Source organism: Notolepis coatsorum (assembly GCF_963971535.1).
Source record: "Notolepis coatsorum genome assembly, chromosome: 20".
NCBI lineage: Eukaryota > Metazoa > Chordata > Actinopteri > Aulopiformes > Paralepididae > Notolepis > Notolepis coatsorum.
In genome coordinates this window covers 34,196,287-34,218,088 of record NC_140184.1, presented here as the reverse complement: position 1 = coordinate 34,218,088, position 21,802 = coordinate 34,196,287, and the positions used below count along the sequence as shown (strand labels likewise).

At 43.6% G+C, this 21,802-nt stretch overlaps 1 protein-coding gene across 1 annotated transcript in view; it reads right to left on the bottom strand.

Moving 5' to 3' along the window:
• Positions 1–21,802, bottom strand: part of adamts7 (a disintegrin-like and metallopeptidase (reprolysin type) with thrombospondin type 1 motif, 7) — a 447,398-nt gene that overhangs the window by 86,603 nt on the left and 338,993 nt on the right. The window contains exons 19-21 of the mRNA XM_084337494.1: positions 19,811–21,670; positions 19,277–19,429; positions 13,589–13,765 (exon numbers count right to left, since the gene is read on the bottom strand). Coding sequence (XP_084193620.1) covers positions 13,589–13,765; positions 19,277–19,429; positions 19,811–21,670 — 2,190 coding nt within the window. The remainder of the gene's footprint in view (positions 1–13,588; positions 13,766–19,276; positions 19,430–19,810; positions 21,671–21,802) is intronic.

Here is a 21,802-nt window from a genome sequence, read left to right as displayed (position 1 = left end):
TCTAAGACAATCTGTTTATTTGCTTTAAGCATTTAATAATAAGAGATAATGAATAAGGCCCTGGCGGTATCTGCTTGTGGTGGGATGTACACTGCCGTCATGATAATGGCGGGGAATTCTCGGGGGAGGTAAAACGGGCGACATTGTATGGACAGATGTTCCAGGTCCGGTGAGCATGAACGGGAGAGTATCTTTACTTCCTTCGGGTTGACCCAGTTATTGTTGGTCAGAAGACAGAGTCCCCCGCCAATGCTCTTACCGGATTCCTCTGTACGGTCCGCTCGGAAGACGGAGAAGGAATCCGACGGAGGGATGATGTGATCTGGAGTTGTTGCCTTCAGCCATGTCTCCGTGAAACACATAATGTTGCAATCTCTCACGTCTCGATCGAAGCGGACCCTCGCACGGAGATCGTCCATCTTATTCTCCAGATGGACGTTTGCCAGCAGAATTGAGGGAATCGCCGGCCGGTAAGGATAACTTTTCAGTATTTTCCTAATTCCGGTTCTACGTCCTCTATGTTTCCGTTTGATCGCACCGCCATTGTCTCTGCTGTTGTTGTCGTCGTCTCGTTGAATCTCCGGTGGCCAGTTTTGGCAAAAAGTGTTGTTAAACCCGTCTTTCAGGCCATCAGTGACTGGCGATCATATTTCGTCCATGCCAGCGTAGTTTCTATAAAAAAAGTACTAAAAATAAACACAATAACAAAAAGTATGCACAATCATCGCAGAGCTGACCAGACGGCGACTAGCCTCGACCGCACCATCATCATACCACATGATTGCAATTGAAACAGCTGTAATTACGTATAGCTGGTTCAGGACTGGGGTGAGTTCTGTCCTTGAAGCATTTGCAATTGAAAAGGCACTACAGTAGTGACATCAAGGTGTGCATTAAGAACTGGAGACTACTGTAGAAATGTATGGTGAATAGTAAGGATGTCCCGATCACGGTTTTTTGCTCCAGATCTGATCCCGATCATGTGATTTTGAGTATCTACCGATACCGATATTTCCCGATCCGATCAAAAAAATAAATAAAAAAATATTAAAAGAATTTTACAATTCTTTTTTAATTCAACAAACATGACCATGTTCACGTCTTAAACTCATACTGAGGCCTTAGTTTTGGTTTTAAATTGCATATCATCATTCATTCATTTATTGTCACACAGAGCAGACGAATTTTGCCAAAACAAACCAATAGTATCCAGCTGCAGAACGGCAGACCAGCCATCTCCCAGACCCAAACGCATTTCCTTTGATTTAATTATACATCAAATGATTTATGAAGTTAACTTTTCACCTGGATAACGTCAACATTCAGGGTGAATGTAATGTGAGAAATTGGGATTAAAAAAAATTAAAAATAATATTTATTTTTTTAATTTGGGTCTGAGAGTGTGTCTGGTCCGCCGTTCTGCAGCTGGATACTATTGGTTTGTTTTGGCAAAATTCTTCTGCTCTGTGTGACAATAAATAAATGAATGATGATATGCAATTTAAAACCAAAACTAAGGCCTCAGTATGAGTTTAAGACGTGATTTTTATTTATTTTTTTGCCGATCCCGATCTTCGGAAAATCACGTGATCGGCCCCGATCCCGATCACGTGATCGGATCGGGACATCCCTAGTGAATAGTGTTCCTGTGGTTTTACCATAGAAATGCTATGTTTCGGGCGGCCGGGTAGTGCAGCGGACTAAGCATCTGTCTACCACCACAGAGACAGTGGGATCGAATCCAGCTGTGGTGCTTCCGGGTTGGCCGACCGTCCATACTAACACAATTGGCAGTGTTAGAGGGTGGGAAACCCGGCGAGGGTGGGTCCTGGTTGTTGTAAACAGCGACTCCTACAGTTCGGTCGGGGCGCCTGCACAGCAAGGGAAGGATCTAAGAGAGGTAGTGTGATCCTTCCACACGTTACACTCTCCCAGTGAGAGTCCGCGCTGCCAGGTGAAAAGAAGCGGTGGGCTGGGTACACATGTGTCGGAGGAAGCATGTGATAGTCTCCGCCCTCCCGGACCGACGGTAGGGGGTAGAGTGCGCAACGACCAGGAAGGGGATTGGGAATTGGCATAACGACTAACATTGGGATGGGAGAAAAAAATGGAAAAAGAAGGAGGAAAAAGATAATAAAAAAAGAAATGCTATGTTTCTATATTGATTCACTATGACATTTCTATAGTAATTGATGTGTGCATATAGTATAGTTGATAGTTGATTTTTGTATGGACATTTACAGACTCAACAGCACAGTGCCACGCTCTACTTCCCCAGTGCCGGTTCAGGCCCCCCCATGTACATTTAACAGGAGAATGTAAAGCGGGCCTTGGACATTTAACTGAAACATGCCCCTCTGACGCACATTTATTAATTATCTCTCTCTGATTTAAATGTGTAACAGCTGGCAGGAAATTCTCTCTCTTTCTCTCTAGTGAAACATAGCTAAGGCCACCTATGCCCCAGTATATGACACATTGGTGCCGTAGAGAATAGCAATGATTGTGTGGTAACACTTGAAGAATGCACTCAGTGGACAATCTCCCAACAATATCCCCCGATTTGACTGGGGAGATGACAATAATAATAAGAGTCTAGGTTTAAGTGAGAGAGACAATAAGAGTTTACAATATTGCCAGACTCAACAGACCCAGGCTGTTAATGTTACCAGTCAGGATGCTCTCTATTGTGCATGAGTAAAAGTTCTTAAGGATCTTCTGACTCACTTTGAACGTCCTTAGGCGCCTAAGGAAGTAGAGGCGCTGCCGTGTCTTCTTTACTACACTGTCAATGTGTGTGGTCCATGTCAAGTCCTCGGATATGTGGACTCCGAGGTACTTGAAACTGTTCACTCTCTCGACCAGTGCCGCGTCGATGCTGAGGGGGCTGTAGTCCCTAGCACCCGACCTCCTAAAGTCCACAATCATCTCTTTAGTACCCCATTGAGTTACCAATAGGAACACAGAAAGGTACCCTGTTGAGCTACCAATAGGAACACAGAAGGCTACCCTGTTGAGCTACCAATAGGAACACAGAAGGCTACCCTGTTGAGCTACCAATAGGAACACAGAAGGCTACCCTGTTGAGCTACCAATAGGAACACAGAAGGCTACCCTGTTGAGCTACCAATAGGAACACAGAAGGCTACCCTGTTGAGCTACCAATAGGAACACAGAAAGGTACTTCTTTTGAGCTTCTTACCTAGGGAAGGAGTCTCTCTCTCTCTCTCTCTCTCTCTCTCTCTCTCTCTCTCTCTCTCTCTCTCTCTCTCTCTCTCTCTCTCTCTCTCTCTCTCTCTCTCTCTCTCTCTCTCTCTCTCTCTCTCTCTCTCTCTCTCTCTCTCTCTCTCTCTCTCTCTCTCTCTCTCTCTCTCTCTATCTCTCTCTCTCTCAGGGGTGGCCAACCAGTCAGAGACTAAGAGCCACAAAAATTACTGTGGTACCACAAAGAGCCACACCATATACCAGCGTTTCTCAACCTTTTTTTCAGTCACGGCACCCTTCATGTGTTTATAGGTCTCACCCTCTGGCCTCTGAAGTTGCTAATGTCTTTTTTATTTGGGCCTCACATGGTTAAAAGTACCCTGTGAGACCCACGGTTGCAAAATTACAAAATCACTTTTAGCCATTTAAAAAAAAAAAAATTATTTAAAAAATGTTAAGCACATGTATAGTCAATTGGTCCTGTTGTTCAGCCTCACAATGCTATTTGATAGTAAATGTGTTTATATGCCCCACCCTCTGGCCTCTGAAGTTGCTAATGTCTTGTTAATTTGGGCCTCACAGGGTTAACCTCTTAAGCCCGAGATATACAGTAAAAGTGTATATTTTCAGCATTACGTTTGTTTACCAATTATTTTAACTGTTATTAGTGAAATATAAGATTATAGAAATCTCAGGGCATTGAGTCGGAAACCGGCGCATATTGACAGGAGGAAGTGGCACAGCCAAAAGTTAGTGTAGTCTTTTGAAGGAAGAGACTCAGGGCTTTCGAATTTCGAAAAACGACCCTACCCAGCTCACACCAGCCCCTGTCAATCATCTGACTTCTGGATTTACTTTTTTATTTCTCTTATTTTTTGGGATTATCTCCCACAAACCTGAACGTTATTGCCATAAAACAGAACACAGTTAGTTTCTCTACCTTTCTGTGAACGTCTTGCAAAAAACGATGTTGCAATACGAATGAAAAATGGTGGAGAAATTTACATTATAAAAAAGATGGTAGAATTCAGTACTGTATCTACAAAACCTTCTGTTTAATCATCTTCCCTTTATTCATTTGCTTAGATTTTTCAGGTCTGGTAAATTTTAGCATGGTGTTATTCACAGTCAAAGATAAAAAAATATTTTTAAATAGAATTGATATTCTCCTTTGGTTCATTACAATTTACTCAAGCCTAGTAACAGACACACTATTTCTGACACTGATCCATATATGTCCCTAGATTCAGATACCAAGAACATGCAAATGGACCATTTAAATTTTTTTTAATGTTTATTCTACGTCCTTATGGAATGAGTGACATAAAAAAAAGAAATTTACAAAAAAAGTGAAGAGCCGCACATTGACGGGCAAAGAGCCGCATGCGGCTCGCGAGCCGCGGGTTGGCCACCCCTGGTCTAGGTCTTGTATTTCTATGTTCCCCTGTCATGTCTACCTGTCTGCTGTCTTTGTGTTATTCCTGGAGCTCTTATTTGTCAGTCCTGGGCCCTCATTCATCAACGTGGCATAGAAAATGTTCTATTTCCACACGTAAGCACAGAATTTAGAATCAGTGCACGCACAAAAAAAAAAGGGATTTACCACACGTGCGTACGCAGGTTCTACGCACACCTGTCATGATAAATATCACCTTGGCCCTGCGCCGAGGTTCGTGCACACTTTCACGTATTTGCATACCAAAACCGCCCCGATTAACCATATACGGTAATGGACACCCCCATGAAATGTGGAAGAATGGACTAAACCGAGGGAAGCGTGTTATGAGACAGGCTGACAGACGTGTACACGTACGGTGATGTCGGATATGATATCTATTAACCATTGCTGCATGGGCAGCGCAAACACGAATAAAGACCGTGCTGGAATATGACTGCCTTTTTCCGTTTTGTTTGATTAATACCCAGGGATTAAAGTTCTCCTCAATTTTATTCCAAATCGCGACGGATTTTCCGTCAATTTTCTACCTGCTGCTGATGATTTCTAGAGGCATACAATCTATTTTGATGTCAGTATTGGGTAGCCTATATAAACAATAATACGAGAGCATATACAAGAACAATGAATCTTACTGCCATGTATGATGTAGCAGATACGCCATGTGTAGCCTGCCTATATGTGATCAATACAAACATGAACTTGAATTCCATCATGTCTGTGTGCGGGTCACTGCGGGAACTCACAAGGCTGTTGTCACAATGTAAATAAGAACGTGCACTGAAAAGTTACAGTATGTAGTTGGTTGATTATTTGTATGACAGTCAGTAAACCCTTGCAAAAAGTATCCGTTCTATTTAATGAATTGAAAACATGCAGCATGCCTTTCCTCCCGGCATGCAGCAACAACATGTATCAGGCAAATGCGCATCGCAACATTGACTGAGTGGAATCCCTTTCTATTCACATAACTGCATTTGTGATGGAGCTTTGACAGCTACAGTAACAGTCTATTGCTCGATCCATCTCCAATATCACGATGGACCGTGCCGGTGGCAAAGACCCGAGGGTGGAGAGGACTTGAATGAATTCCATCATCATCTTTATATGTTGTGTCTGTCCACTATGTTTGTTATTGCAAGGGTTTTGTAATACACATACACCCTGGTGTCATTGCAATGCGTTTTTTATTCTTTCTTATACAGTAAAAAGGGGGAAGAACACTATATCGTGGGTGTTCATATGACTTGTATTCTGCTTACAGCTTCGAAATTCCACTTGTTTCGTTTAACGTAAAGCCTTTTAAATATAATCAAAACGTTCCCGTGTTTCTGCGGTCTGTGCGCAGAATAATAACAAGTTGAGCTACGCGGAGTGCAGTCAGTCAGTACACCCCGCATATTCCGATAACGCTATATAAACCATGCTGCATTCATTCTGAGAGAAAGATCTATTATTCCAAATGCTATTTATAGGGTTTTGACCATAATTACACTACTGTTGCTATTTTACAATGAACTATAATGAATTACGGTTCATACAGAACATGCCAGTGTTGAAACTAATGCACAGAAGCTCATTTCCTTGTTGTAATAATATATTCTACCAACGGGCGCCAGGTACGCATGGTCCGAGCTGTGCGTAAATATAAGCACGAAGTCAAGTTCAAGTTGAAATTGATGAATCCCACACTCTGCTTAGAAATGGTCGTACGCACAGCTTAAGCACATATCTGTGCGTAAATCACGTTGATGAATGAGGGCCCTGGTTTCAGATAGAAAGAGACTGGTGTTGAATGAAGTTGGGTTCAGGTAGAAAGAGACTGGTGTTGAATGAAGTTGGGTTCAGGTAGAAAGAGACTGGTGTTGAATGAAGTTGGGTTCAGGTAGAAAGAGACTGGTGTTGAATGAAGTTGGGTTCAGGTAGAAAGAGACTGGTGTTGAATGAAGTTGGGTTCAGGTAGAAAGAGACTGGTGTTGAATGAAGTTGGGTTCAGGTAGAAAGAGACTGGTGTTGAATGAAGTTGGATTCAGGTAGAAAGCGACTGGTGTTGAATGAAGTTGGGTTCAGGTAGAAAGAGACTGGTGTTGGATGAAGTTGGTTACAGGTAGAGGGAGACTGGTGTTGAATGAAGTTGGTTTCAGGTAGAAAGAGACTGGTATTGAATGAAGTTGGGTTCAGATAGAAAGAGACTAGTGTTGAATGAAGTTGGGTTCAGGTAGAACGAGACTGGTGTTGAATGAAGTTGGCTTCAGGTAGAAAGAGACTGGTGTTGAATGAAGTTGGGTTCAGGTAGAGGGAGACTGGTGTTGAATGAAGTTGGGTTCAGGTAGAGGGAGACTGGTGTTGGATGAAGTTGGGTTCAGGTAGAAAGAGACTGGTGTTGGATGAAGTTGGTTACAGGTAGAAAGAGACTGGTGTTGAATGAAGTTGGGTTCAGGTAGAAAGAGACTGGTGTTGAATGAAGTTGGGTTCAGGTAGAGGGAGACTGGTGTTGAATGAAGTTGGGTTCAGGTAGAAAGAGACTGGTGTTGAATGAAGTTGGGTTCAGATAGAAAGAGACTGGTGTTGAATGAAGTTGGGTTCAGGTAGAAAGAGACTGGTGTTGGATGAAGTTGGTTACAGGTAGAGTGAGACTGGTGTTGAATGAAGTTGGTTTCAGGTAGAAAGAGACTGGTATTGAATGAAGTTGGGTTCAGATAGAACGAGACTGGTGTTGAATGAAGTTGGCTTCAGGTAGAAAGAGACTGGTGTTGAATGAAGTTGGGTTCAGGTAGAGGGAGACTGGTGTTGAATGAAGTTGGGTTCAGGTAGAGGGAGACTGGTGTTGGATGAAGTTGGGTTCAGGTAGAGAGAGACAGGTGTTGGATGAAGTTGGGTTCAGGTAGAAAGAGACTGGTGTTGGATGAAGTTGGGTTCAGGTAGAAAGAGACTGGTGTTGGATGAAGTTGGGTTCAGGTAGAAAGAGACTGGTTTTGAATGAAGTTGGGTTCAGGTAGAGGGAGACTGGTGTTGGATGAAGTTGGGTTCAGGTAGAGGGAGACTGGTGTTGAATGAAGTTGGGTTCAGGTGTTACAGGTAGAGGGAGACTAGTTTTGAATGAAGTTGGGTTCAGGTAGAAAGAGACTGGTGTTGGATGAAGTTGGGTTCAGGTAGAGGGAGACTGGTGTTGGATGAAGTTGGGTTCAGGTAGAGGGAGACTGGTGTTGGATGAGGTTGGGTACAGGTAGAGGGAGACTGGTGCATCAGGCATAATAGCTGAACAGGACTGTTTTATCCACCCATACTGTATTTGCTCTCTCCCTCATGCTTCTCAAAAGTATTATTTCCTGAATAAACAACAGGTAGCATAGTGAGTGAAAGCCAAGTTAAATTTCATAGGCAAACTTAATTTAATGAATTCACCATAAGGCATCGCTATAAAACAAATAGAAACCAATGCACTTTATAGAAATAAAAATTTACAATTTACAATGTATAGGGGTGTATGCAGCCACGAGGTGCAGGATGGGAAGGGTCGCTGCACATTGGAAGGCGTTGGAAGTTGGAAGACTGCCTTGCAAAGTTCTGATCAACCTGCCAAACTAGGATTGCAGATCAAATTATGAATTAAGATCCAGCAACTAGGTGGTGTAGTGGGCAAGGCGATCGCCACCAATGCAGGAGACGCTGGGTTCGAGCCCAGCTCTCCGCATTGCTATCAGCTTGGCTGGTTGTTCATACTAATACAATTGGCAGTATTAGGGGGAGAGAAGCTGGAGGGTGGGGATCGGACGTTGTGGACAGTGACTCCTACAGGTCGGTTGGTGCGCCTGCGCAGTAGAATCAGGAAGCGACGAGGGCGGCGTGTCCCTCCCACGCAGACCCTCGCCACTGAGAGATTGCGCTGTGCAGGTGAAAAGATGCAACGGCTGCTTCCTCAAGTACCGGAGGGGACACGTGATGCAAGGCTTCGTCCACATTGCAGCCGGCTTGTGGGAGGCATGGCCTGACAACGTTCGAGACAGGGGAGGGTAGAATTGGACAATACGAAATTGGGGAAGGGAGAAAAATTGAAAAATGGGGAGAAAAAGTAGATTAAAAAAAAAAAGATCCAGCAACTGCAAGGCCTATTCATTGGCTAAAATGTTGTCAGATACATATTTGAGTGTAGGTGGAAAAAGAGAATGTTTATGACCAAGCCCCATAATTGAAAGCTGCAAGCTGAAACCAAAGACCACCCACCCCGCGCTGCGTCTTTCCAATCAGCTGTTCCAATTTTTCCAATCATGCTCAATGTGTGAAAGTTGGTAGCTCTGATTAAAGACCCCCATCTTGAGGTTACTCTGTAACTACCCACAGTGATTTGCCAGTAGATGTGCCACATTTGTGATTCAACTTCAAGCATGGCATTTTATCATCCTGTGTTAAGCCTGTCGTCCTACTGTATCTATTAAGCATAATGTGTATAGTTTATTTCATTTCGACAATCATGTATACATTATACAATTATGGAGGATAAAAAAATAGTTTCAAGAACTTATTTTTAAATGAACTGCATTTATATAGCGCTTTTATTCAAAGCACTTTACACCTTATACCTCACATTCACCCATTTACCCACACATTCACGACTAACGACAGATACTGAGTGTCTTGCTCAAGGACACTTCGACATGCCGCCGGGAGGAGCCAGAATCTAACCAGTAACCTTCAGATTATCAGACGACTGCTCTACCTCCCAAGCCTCTATCGCCCCGTTTCTATTGTGGTCCCCGTTTAAAAGACACTATGACGGGGGCGGCCAGGTGGTGCAGTGGGCAAGGCACTCACCACCAATGCTGGAGACGCTGGGTTCGCGTGTTCGATCCCAGCTCTCCACATTGTTTTCAGTTTGGCTGGTCGTCCGTACTAATACAATTGGCAGTATTAGAGGGTGGGAAAGCTGATGGGTGGGTCCTGGGCGTTGTAAACAGAAAAATACTCCTACAGTTCAGTCGGGGCGCCTGCTCAGCGAAGGAAGGATCTGGAGGGAGGTAGTGTGACCTTCCACACGTTACACTCTCCCAGTGAGAATCTGAGCTGCCAGGCTGGCTGCCGGCTGGCTGTGCATGTGTCGGAGGATAGCATGTGATAGTCTCCGGCCTCCCGGACCAACAGTAGGGGGGGTGCGCAACAACCAGGAAGGGAGTTGGGAATTGGCATAACGACTAACAGTGGGATGGGAGAAAATCGGAAAAAGAGGAGGGGAAAAAAAAATAGTTAAAAAAAAAGAAAAAAAAAGAAAAGACACTATGACTAGGCAGACGTGGCAGTGACAGGTCTAACACAGCTTGAATCATAATACTTTTTTTTTATATATAATATCAAATTAGCTCACAGTTCACATCAGCTCAAATAAAAATACTTGGAGGTAAAAGGAGTGGTTTACTCTGTGATGTTCCTTCAGCTTGAAAGACATCAGACTTGTTTAATTTGCAAAGCGAACTTATCCCATTCCCAGGCGCCCTGATATGCAAATGTAATTTCCCTGATATGTTTGTAAATCTGTAGACCCCTACATTGGCTATGCTGCCATCTCGTAACATTATGGAAAGTCATTCCTCAGGTAGATTGGAGCATGGTTATGAATGATTCTGTGAACCATGCAATTTGATTTGCGTGACCCTTGCTTCAACAGGCAGCCAGTTAAATAGTTGGCTACTGTCCACGGGGGCCCGACCTCAAAACAACCCTGATAAATTAGTTTTTGGGGGGGGGGGGGGGGGGGGGGGGGCTTGGTGTGTGCTCCTTCATGTTAAAGATTTCACTTCTTCACCTTTATATTTTAAGTGAAATGGCTGGTGAATGGTGGGGGGTATTGGCCAGCATGGCCATTATTGTCTTAAATACCCCACCTATGGGAGGATGAATCATCACTGTCTCTAGAATAGATCTATAATAGATTGAATGTGCACAGATCCGGCCATTGCTTTTCGAGATATGGTGAGAACAGACAACGTACACACACACACACACACACACACACACACACACACACACACACACACACACACACACACACACACACACACACACACACACACACACACACACACACACACACACACACACACACACACACACACACACACACACACACACACACACACACACACACACACACACACACACACACACACACACACACACACACACACACACACACACACACACACACACACACACACAGGGGCAAAGACACAACCTCTGAGGTAATAACAGCTTGTGGAGAGATCAGAAGGCGTTAATAACAAATTTGTCTGTACTTTAATGGGCACTTAAAAACAACGCCGATTTATTTTGCACATAATCTCAAGGCACTTCAACTCACACAGAATCTCTAATCTACCAAAGTCAGCCGACGTCACCCCACTTCTTAGAGAGCTGCACTGGCTTTAAATCCACTTCAAGGTTCTTGACCCGGCATACCGTGCAGCGAAGTTCCCTCCGGTAAATGGTCTCTAATTACACACCCCCAAGACCCCTATGACCCTAGAAGCAGGCTATTATCTTTCCCCACTCCACAGTGGTGGAACTAACTTCCCACCACAGTCAGGACAGATGAAACCAGCCCAATCTTCCACTATAGCCTAAAAACACACCTCTTCAGTCAATATATGAAATAAAAGAAAACTGTCTTTTACTATTATGTACTTTGCTACTACTGTATGTCTATACTACTATCTACTAGGGCTGACCCCTATTAATCGATTAGTCGACTAATCGGTCGAAAGGAGCCGTAGTCGACTGGCCAACCTCTTAGTCGAATATAATAATAATAAAAAATAAAAAATAAAAATGTTATATATATTTTTTTGTATCATTCTTTCCAATAGAAAAGAGGCGTAGAAGCGTGGCTAACGCTAATGGCACGCATACCAGAGGCTAACTGCCTACGAAAACAGGCACAGAGGCACTGAAAGAGGATTTCACCCATCTAATGAACACACTAGACTAGACAAATATCAAGATGTATCCATCAGTGGACCAATTGCATGCTTTTGCAGAGGACAAGAAGCCTTCAGGCGACTCCTTCAGACATTAAGCACCCCCCACAGCCCAAATGGAATGATAACAAATAGAAGACAATTTTTTATTTATTTTTTTTAAATATTATTATTATTATTATTATTATTATTATTATTATTATTATTATTATTATTATTATTATTATTATTATTATTATTATTATTATTATTATTATTATTATTATTATTATTATTATTATTATTATTATTATTATTTTTTTTTTTTTTTTAATAGTCGACTGATGGCAAATTTTTGCCAATCCTAGTCGACCATCCAAATCCTTAGTCGTGGACAGCCCTACTATCTACTATGTATTATGCTACTATGTCTACTGTATACTACTACCTACTACTGTATGCTAATGTGTCTATACTACTATACACTCAAGTTCGACACTGTTTGACAGTTACCCTTAGCTGCCAGAGGTGAACCCCTCCTACTGACTTGTTGTACACAATTTGTAAGTCGCTTTTGATAAAAGCGTCAGCTAAATGACTAAATGTAAAATATCCCAAGGTTCTAAGCTATTTTGCACACATTCATTTAGTAGAGTTAATGAGTTTTAATATGGCCACCAGACGACACTGCACCCTTGTATTGTGTTAATTACAGCTGAATTAAATTATGTAGCTCAAAAATAGAGATAAGGATTGCAATAGGGATTGCTATTTTACATAATTTAATTGATACATCTGTGTTGTTCTTTCCGGTGAAGTGCCCCTTTCACTGTTTTGATTCATATCTGCTCACCTTTTATATGATGTGAGTAGTGCATTGGAATGAGACTAATAATAATAATAATAATAATAATAATAATAATAATAATAATAATAATAATAATAATAATAATATAAGTTTTTTGAACACAATATACATTTAGACACAATGAAAACACACTTAGGCAAGTCAATAGTGTCAAAAACTAAAACAAAAACCAGATGCCTGTTTTGGCATATTTCTAATTTCAGACTCCATATATTTTATTTACTGTAGTGCCAAGGAAGGTTTCCTTTCAGCTGTTCTAGCATTCTAGCGTGTTTGGATACCTTCCTATGGGTGTGTTTGGATACCTTCCTATGGGTGTGTTTGGATATCTTCCTATGGGTGTGTTTGGATACCTTCCTATGGGTGTGTTTGGATACCTTCCTATGGGTGTGCTTGGATACCTTCCTATGGGTGTGTTTGGATACCTTCCTATGGGTGTGTTTGGATACCTTCCTATGGGTGTGTTTGGATACCTTCCTATGGGTGTGTTTGGATACCTTCCTATGGGTGTGTTTGGATACCTTCCTATGGGTGTGTTTGGATACCTTCCTATGGGTGTGTTTGGATACCTTCCTATGGGTGTGTTTGGATACCTTCCTAAGGGTGTTTGTATTACATTAGTGGTGATCTGTGGCATGTTACAGTATGTTTAATTAACATTCTCTTGGCTCATATGTGTTTTTGGAAACTGATGACGATCATGCTTGACTGGAATGTGCTTGTTAATAGTTATTTTTATTTTTAATTCACACTGGGCATGTTTTGTGCACATTCCGTTTTTCAAGTACAATTTCTTTGGTATAATCTCAGCGTAGTCTCCTTTTTTTATTATTTTTTTTAAATATTTCATTTATAGCATTTTCAGCTTTTTTTGGTCAACGCAGGACCTTTTGGCCATGCAGGACCGACAGCGGCCACAAAGGACCGATAGAGGAGAGAGGGTGAAACGGGAGGAGAAGAGGGGAAGACATGCGGCATATGGCCACCGGGTCGGGGAATCGAACCCGGGGCGACCGCTTCGCGATGTGGTGTGCTACTGGAGCGCCCCGCGTAGTCTCCTTTCTAAGGAAGACTCTCTTTGGTTACATTCAACAGTTGGATTACAGTGCTGACCTGTCCCCAGGAGGAGGTGTACCACTCGAGGCATGGCTGTTGGTTGCAGGGCATGCGGGCTGGGGGCCTCTGGGAGACGGCCTGGCAATGGAAGGGTCTCAGGGGCCTCTGGTCCCGCATGTCAAAGCACTGGATGTCACGTAATGTCACACCACTGTCACCACAGTCCTTGGAGCACTGGTATAAAATTAGACAAAATAAGACAAGACGAGTTAAACATTAAGTAGCACATAAAATATTTTCAACCTTAATCCATTCCAATGATAGGATTAAGCAAATGAAAATCAGCAAAGTGAGTACATTATGTTATGGAGCAGATTACATCATATTATGGAGCCGATTACATTATGTTATGGAGCAGATTACATTATGTTTTGGAGCAGAGTACACTATGTTATGGAGTAGAGTACATTATGTTATTGAGTAGAGTACATTATGTTATGGAGTGGAGTGCATTATGTTATGGAGCAGATTGCATTATGTTATGGAGCAGAGTACATTATATTAGTACATCAATTATACAGCATTTTATACAACTTCCTTGAATATGTGGGACATTACTTATGTTTTTTTTAAAGAAACTATTCTAAATCCAATTGAAATGATTTATCTTCCAGCACCTCTTTCTTCCCTTCTATTAAATACACAGTTTCAGTGGGTATAACATACACCAAATTCTTAATTAATGATTTCCTTTCCTGCCTGGCTACCCCACACTCAAGAGTAAAATAACTTTTAGAAACTGGGCAGTACATTAAGTAATCAGTGTTTGTGACTCCAAAATGCACAGCTTAAATATTAAAGCGAATTCATCCCGTTGTGAGGGAAAGCGATCCTGAACAGCTTGTTAATATGAAATACTTCAGACCCTGGTTTAACAGCAAGGAGTACATTATGTCTTTTTCCCCCAACACCTAAAAAAACATTTCAGACTGTCAAATCCATACAAATACTAGGCAAAACCTATTTTTCACAATATGTCTCCTTTAAATGGTATGTCCACAATACTGTACAGCACAGTTTTGATACCTGTGCATACCAGCTCAATATGTTGTTGTAAATGCACTTTAGTTCATTCAGCATCTCAATGAATATAATGAGGGCTGTTTAACCCTTTCACTGCCGCACAACCAAAACAGTTAACCCTTTCACTGTGATAATTCACAGAAGGTTAACCCTTTCTTCTGTGGGAAGAGAGCTGGGATCCGTAACAGGCTGAGATCCAGACTCCACCGAACGCCATTGCCCAGTATATTGCTAGCCAATGTACAATCAATTGACAATAAACTGGATGACATCCGAGCAAGGATTCAATACCAAAGAGACGTTAGGGACTGCAACGTTCTCTGCTTCACCGAAACATGGCTCACGCCGGACGTTCCAGACCACGCAATCCAACCAGCTGAACACTTCTTTATCCACCGCAAGGATCGTACAGCAGAGTCCGGTAAACAACGTGGAGGAGGTATTGCCTTCATGTTTAACAACAATTGGAGCGATCCAACTAACGTGAAGGAATTATCCAACCACTGCTGCCCAGACCTGGAATATATAACCATCAAGTGTCGTCCTTTCTTCCTCCCGAGGGAGTTAACGGCGATCATCCTTGTAGGAGTGTATATTCCACCGCAAGCCAGCAACAACGTCGCGCTCTCCAGACTCCACGACGAGGTAAATAGAATACAAGCGGCGAACGTTAACGCCGCCATTTTGGTGCTGGGTGATTTCAATAGCGCCAATCTGAGAAAGGTATTACCTGACTTCTATCAGCATGTGACTTGCAACACCAGAGGCGGTAACATCCTAGATCACTGTTACACGCAATTTAAAGGTGGCTACAAGGCTCATTCTGATAGTGGCTTTGGTAAATCAGATCACGCGTCCATCTTTCTTTCACCAATGTACAAACAGAGAATCAAAAGTACTCCTGTAGTCTCGCGAGAGGTGCAGAAATGGGATTTGACGTCAGAGGAGACACTCCAGTCTGCGTTTGACTGCACAGACTGGAATGTGTTCCGCGACACAGATAACATTAATGTCTACACGGAGACAGTGCTGGACTATGTTTGTACTTTGGTGGAAGAAACAATCCCCACTACCAAAATGAGAGTTTACCCAAATCAAAAACCCTGGGTAGACAAATCCGTCCGTGAAGCTCTGAGAGAGCGCACCAAAGCATACAACGACGGCCTAGTGGCAGGCAACATGAATGACCACAAGGTGGCGCGATACAACGTAAGGAGGACAGTGTCAGAGGCCAAACGGCGCTACAGGGATAAAATTGAACTCCAGTTTGAACAAGCTGACTCTAGAGCTATGTGGCAGGGGCTCAAAACGATGACAGACTACAAAGGCGCCTCCCTCAAACTGAACAGTGACATCTCCTTAGCAAATGACCTCAATACCTTCTATGCGAGGTTTGATGCTGGTAATAACAACACCAGCTCACAAGCCACGGCAATGGGGGGGGGGGGGGGGGGTCGGCTGCTGATGGAGGCGCAGTGTTCAGGGTAACAGAGCATGAGGTGAGGCGGACCTTTAAAAAAGTGAATATCAGGAAGGCAGCAGGTCCGGACGGCATCCCCGGCCGCGTCCTAAAAGTCTGTGCCGACCAACTGGCCCCAGTATTCACTGACATATTTAACCTGTCCTTAGAACAGGCTGTCATCCCCACCTGCCTGAAGAAGTCCACTATTATCCCTGTACCCAAAAAATCCAAGCCTGCTTGCCTCAACGACTACCGCCCTGTAGCTCTCACCTCCATAGCCATGAAGTGCTTTGAGAAGCTAGTAAAGGGCTACATCTGCTCCTCCCTCCCCATCAACATGGACCCCCTGCAATTTGCATACCGCCCCAACAGGTCCACGGAGGACGCCATAGCCCATGTGCTGCACACAGCAGCATCACACCTGGACAAGAGGCAGGGGAACTATGTGAGAATGCTATTCATCGACTACAGCTCGGCATTCAATACCATAGTCCCCTCCATACTCATAGCCAAGCTCAGGGACCTGGGCTTGAACTATGACCTCTGCCAGTGGGTCTTGGACTTCCTGACTGGCAGACCCCAGGTGGTGAGAGCAGGCAACTGCACCTCCTCATCCATCACCCTCAACATAGGGGCCCCCCAGGGCTGTGTTCTGAGTCCCCTCCTCTACTCCCTGTACACACACGACTGTGTGGCTCAGCGGAGTAGCAATACAATCATCAAATTTGCTGACGACACAGTGGTGGTGGGCCTGATCTCTGCCAACGACGAGAGGGCCTACCTGGAAGAGGTCAAGGTCCTGGCGGGATGGTGCCAGGAAAACAGCCTCTCCCTGAACGTCAGCAAAACAAAGGAGATGATTGTGGACTTCAGGAGGTCGGGGGTCAAGGACTACAGCCCCCTCAGCATCGACGGGGCACCGGTTGAGAGAGTCAACAGCTTTAAGTACCTCGGAGCCTACATATCCAAGGACTTGACATGGACCACACACATTGACAGTGTTGTGAAGAAGGCACGACAACGCCTCTACTTCCTCAGGCGCCTAAGGAAGTTCCAAGTCAGTCAGAAGATCCTTAAGAACTTCTACTCATGTACAATAGAGAGCATCTTGACCGGCAACATCACCTCCTGGTTTGGGAATAGCACTGCACAAGACCGAAGCAGACTACAAAGAGTGACACGTTCAGCCGAACGCACAATTGGAGGGGGGCTCCCCACCCTCCAGAACATTTACAACAAGCGTTGCAAGGGCAAGGCTAAGAGAATCATTAAAGACTCCAGTCACCCGAACAACTGCCTCTTTGAACTGCTGCGGTCAGGCAAGCGATACCGGAGTCTCAAGGCGAGCACAGAAAGACTCCCCAGGCCATCAGGCTGCTAAACGAACAATGAACACTACACAACAACAACCACCAAACGCACATAGCACACACATCCACACGCACACACTCACTTTAAACAAACACACTGTAGCACCCACTCCACACACTTTATAGCACACACCCACTTTAAACAAACACACTGTAGCACCCACTCCCCACACTTTATATTTATTGATGAAGGATTGCACTACAACTCGTACACCTTACTGTAAATTGTACCTAAATTGTACCTCATCCCATTTCTGCTTTGCACTATATAGTACTGTACATTAGTACACTGCATAGTATTGTATATTATATGGTAACTCAGAACATTGTACATATGTCTATACCGAACACTGTGACCTCATTTTCTTCTTCTAAATTACATGCTATACTATGTTATTTGATACTATCTTGTCTAGAACAGTCTCTGGAGCGTAACAGTAAGAAGCATTTTGTATGAAAGTATTCTGTACTTCTGTATGACAACTATTAAAGAAACTTGAAACTTGAAACTTGAAACTTCACTGCCACACAACAGCCGGTTAACCCTTTCACCGTCGGTTGTGTGATAGTAAAGGGTTAACCTTCTGTCGTGTGGCAGTGAAAGGGTTAAAAGGTGGGTAAAGAGGATAATTGGATTATTATAGATTTAGAATAATACTACTATTCTGTAGTGTAGTGTATAAAACTACTATTATATAGATATAGAATAATTTCCACAGATTTGATCTCAGAGTAGGTAAATGATAAATTAACAATACCGTACTTTTCGGACTATAAGCCACGGCTTTTTCCCCCATTTTTCGACCCTGCGGCTTATATAACGGTGCGGCTTATATGTGGACAAAACCCGAAAATCAAAATATTGCTTTTTTTACTGCATTGAAATGTTATTTATCTGTTCCCTTATTTATTTAATACAACTTGTAAATGAGTTAATTCTTGTTATTTGTCCGACAGTATTGTGTCCCAATGGGAGTCATTCTCTGTAGAGGTGGGAACTTAAAGCTCAATATAAGAACGGCCATGCACCACCACCCACAGAATCGAGAAAGAGCAATCAATCTGTCAATCCTTTCCGTGTCCGGGCCAGGTGAGGTTTCCCGTGTTGAGTCGAATTAAGCCGCAGGCTCCACTCCTTACATATGGTAATTAAACATTAAAACACATGCGGCTTATAGTCCAGTGCGGCTTATATATGTACACATCATTCAATTTAGCTGCTGCGGCTTATAGTCAGGTGCGGCTTATAGTGCGAAAAGTACGGTAATTCGATTGATAAAGTAAAATTGGATGCAACTGAGTGAAAACGGATGACTGACAAGCAAAAGTATCTTGTATGGCTGTGCAGGGAGACCTAGGTGCGCTTGATTTCTATCACAGGCCAGTTGAATTTCACATAGGAGAGGCAGGGGGCCAAAATTGATTGATAAGCTAATTCAGTCTGCCTTGAGTTTGACACATGTGATCTAGGGCAGGTGAGAGATCAGGCCACCAATCCCTTGGATCTTAGGCTAGCAGAGTCAGTGTCCTCTTTTAAAAACAATCTGTATATTACATGTTTTTCCTAAGGTTATGGGTTTAGGGCAGCTCTGATTGCTTAAACTGTTTTATCAATCTGCCTTCAAATCCTGTTTGAAATGTTTTTTGTCTCTTTTTCTCTTGTTTTATTTTCTATTAAATCTTTTCGCCTTTGCTGATGTTTGCTGTTTGCTGTTTTTAACATGTCTGTAAAGCACTTTGTAACTTTGTTTGGAAAAGCGCTATACAAATAAAATTCATTCAAAATTCATTCATTGTATAACAGCCTTTTTCATCAACCAGTGAGATCACCTTGCTCCACTCCCCTATGCTCCAGGCGGAGCAGGGCCGCAGGTAGCAGCGACGGGCTGGAACAGGCCTCTTGGCCAAGTCACAGTCAGAGTGGTTCCCAGTGCTGCAGGTCAGACTCCTCCAGATGGCACCCAGACCACAGGTAGTTGAGCACTGCCAAACAGAGATAGCACAGAGACACATGGGACACCACTTGCATTGTGTAAAATTTGTGTGTGGTCAGAATTCAATGTGTGTGTGAAATGCCTAACCTTAGATATGATCTCCATCTCAAAGGGAGATTTGAGCAAATGCTGAGTTACCCGACTGCATTAGAGAAATGAGCCCAATACATTTTCACAATGGAAATCTATAGAAGGCCAAAGGACTAGCCGTCTTTCCTATGCATGCAGGACAGTGAAAAGTGGGGTTTGGACTGTGTATAACCTGAGAAAGACACATTAATAAAGATACGCTGCTGAGCTTCCTCCTCCCCCACAGTAATTGTACACCATTAGAATGTTTGGAATGCATGGAGGCAGAGGTAGAACTTACTGCACTCCAGTTGCCTGTGATCCAGTGGGCAGCTGTAGTGATTTTGATCGAACCAGATGATGCTTGGACTGGCGTTGCCACCGTGGTCAACCTGAGGGTAGGAGGTCGTGTTTGCAGAACGGTCACGGCCGACCCTGGGGACTTTGTGGTTGGTGTGATGGACATCGTGCTATATTGAGGACTGGCAGCTGTGAAAGTAGGGGGTTGGTGTGAGTGGGAAGGGTGAATGGTACCCTCGGATGTCAGCATTGGGGGAATGATGATCTCATTGTAGTAAAAATCGGACCCATTGTATGGGGATGGATCATGGGGGTTTGACTTTGTTTCCAGGGGTATAGTGCTTTTAGTCACGGTAGACTGTGTATATAGCAGTGGTTCTGTTGTAGCTGGCTGTGTATCTGCTAGAATCATCACTGGTGAGGGCTGTGTAGCCGCTCCCATATCTGTGAGAGGGAAGGAGTCTGTTCCAGCTGTTGATGAGGTGTAATTGGAGTCCTCTTGGTTTCCTGAGATTGGCTGGGAGGGAATGGGGGGAGTAGGGGACTCCTGAGAAATAGGATGTGAGGTCACGATGAGGTCACGGTTTGTCACCCTTGAATTTACTTTGCTGTCAATATTTCTCTCTGTATCAAAATCCTGTTGATCAAAGTTGACGTTGTCAGGGAGAACAGTCAAGACAGTTGAGGATGTCTTTGTGGTGGTAGGAAGAGGTACTTCTAAAGTATTTGTCTTCAGTTGGACTGGGCTTGTAGTGACAAAGCTGTCCTCACTGGTGTCAAACTGAATCACAGTTTCTTGGGAGGGGGAACCTAAAGGTGGTTCTGGACTGTCCCTTTCTGGACCAGGATTTTGTGGCCCAATTGTACTCTCTTTGTGGTAATTGTAGTCCAATTCAGCAACAACCTCTCTCTCCTCACCACCAGTTAGCATAGGACGGGAGACATTTTCATCAGTTTGACCGGCTGGAGTAGTAACAGTATATTCTACTGTGACATAGATATCTTCAACATGCTCCTGCTCCTCCTCCTCTTTCTCACTTATTTCCTTGCTGTTGACCTCAGTTTCACCACCATGTTGAATGTCCCAATTGATGTCACTAGGGGGCTCATTCATAGTTAATTTCAGACTAGGCACTGTGCTGGGAATTTGAGGCCGCTTTTGTGAAAACGGTGGCAACAGGGTGGTTGACACAGGAAGGAAATAGTCCTCGGAAAGAAAGTCACTATTTTGTGACAGATTGCTGCTGCCCTCAATATTATTCCCACTCAAGTCCTGTGGTTCCTCGGTGAAAGTGAAAGGACCAACTGTAGAAAAGGCTGGAGTTGTTTTGGGACCTATTGTCGTTTCCCTGTAAACATTTCCATCCATGCTGTGCCTCGGCCGAGGCTTCTGTGGAGGAACATGATCATCTCCCAGGTCTTTTCCGTTGTTCCCCAAATCAAAGTCATACGACAACTCCTCGTGGAATTTGATGAAGTTATAGTCATAGTAAAAATCATCTACCGGAACGTTATTTTTAAGAGACTGATCAGGGGTCTTTTCAATGTGATTGTTTTGGGAGAAGTCTCCTTCAATGATATTATTTTGGTCATCATGATCCCACGGTTGGGCTCTGGTGGCACTGTGTTTGGGTGGAGGGTTGGCATCAGGAATGAGGTTGATTTCATTGAAGACCTCTTTGCTGGACAAACCGCTTCCAGACCAGTCGCTACCCCCGAAAATGTCCACCACCTGTGGACAGTCCAAGAGGTAGCACGGACTGACAGCACTGGGCTTCTTCTGGGGGTCACAGTCAACACCTGTGTTTCTGGAGCAGGATACCTTTCTGGTACGTACACCACCACCACATGTCAGTGAGCACTGTGGGAAGCAGAGGGGCAAAGTGCTTACAAAACAAAACAAGCAGTGTGAAGAACCTTAACACAGTTTAATGAAGACAATGTTAGCAAATGTGTAACACGGAAATGGACACAAATTCACGGCTGACTGGAG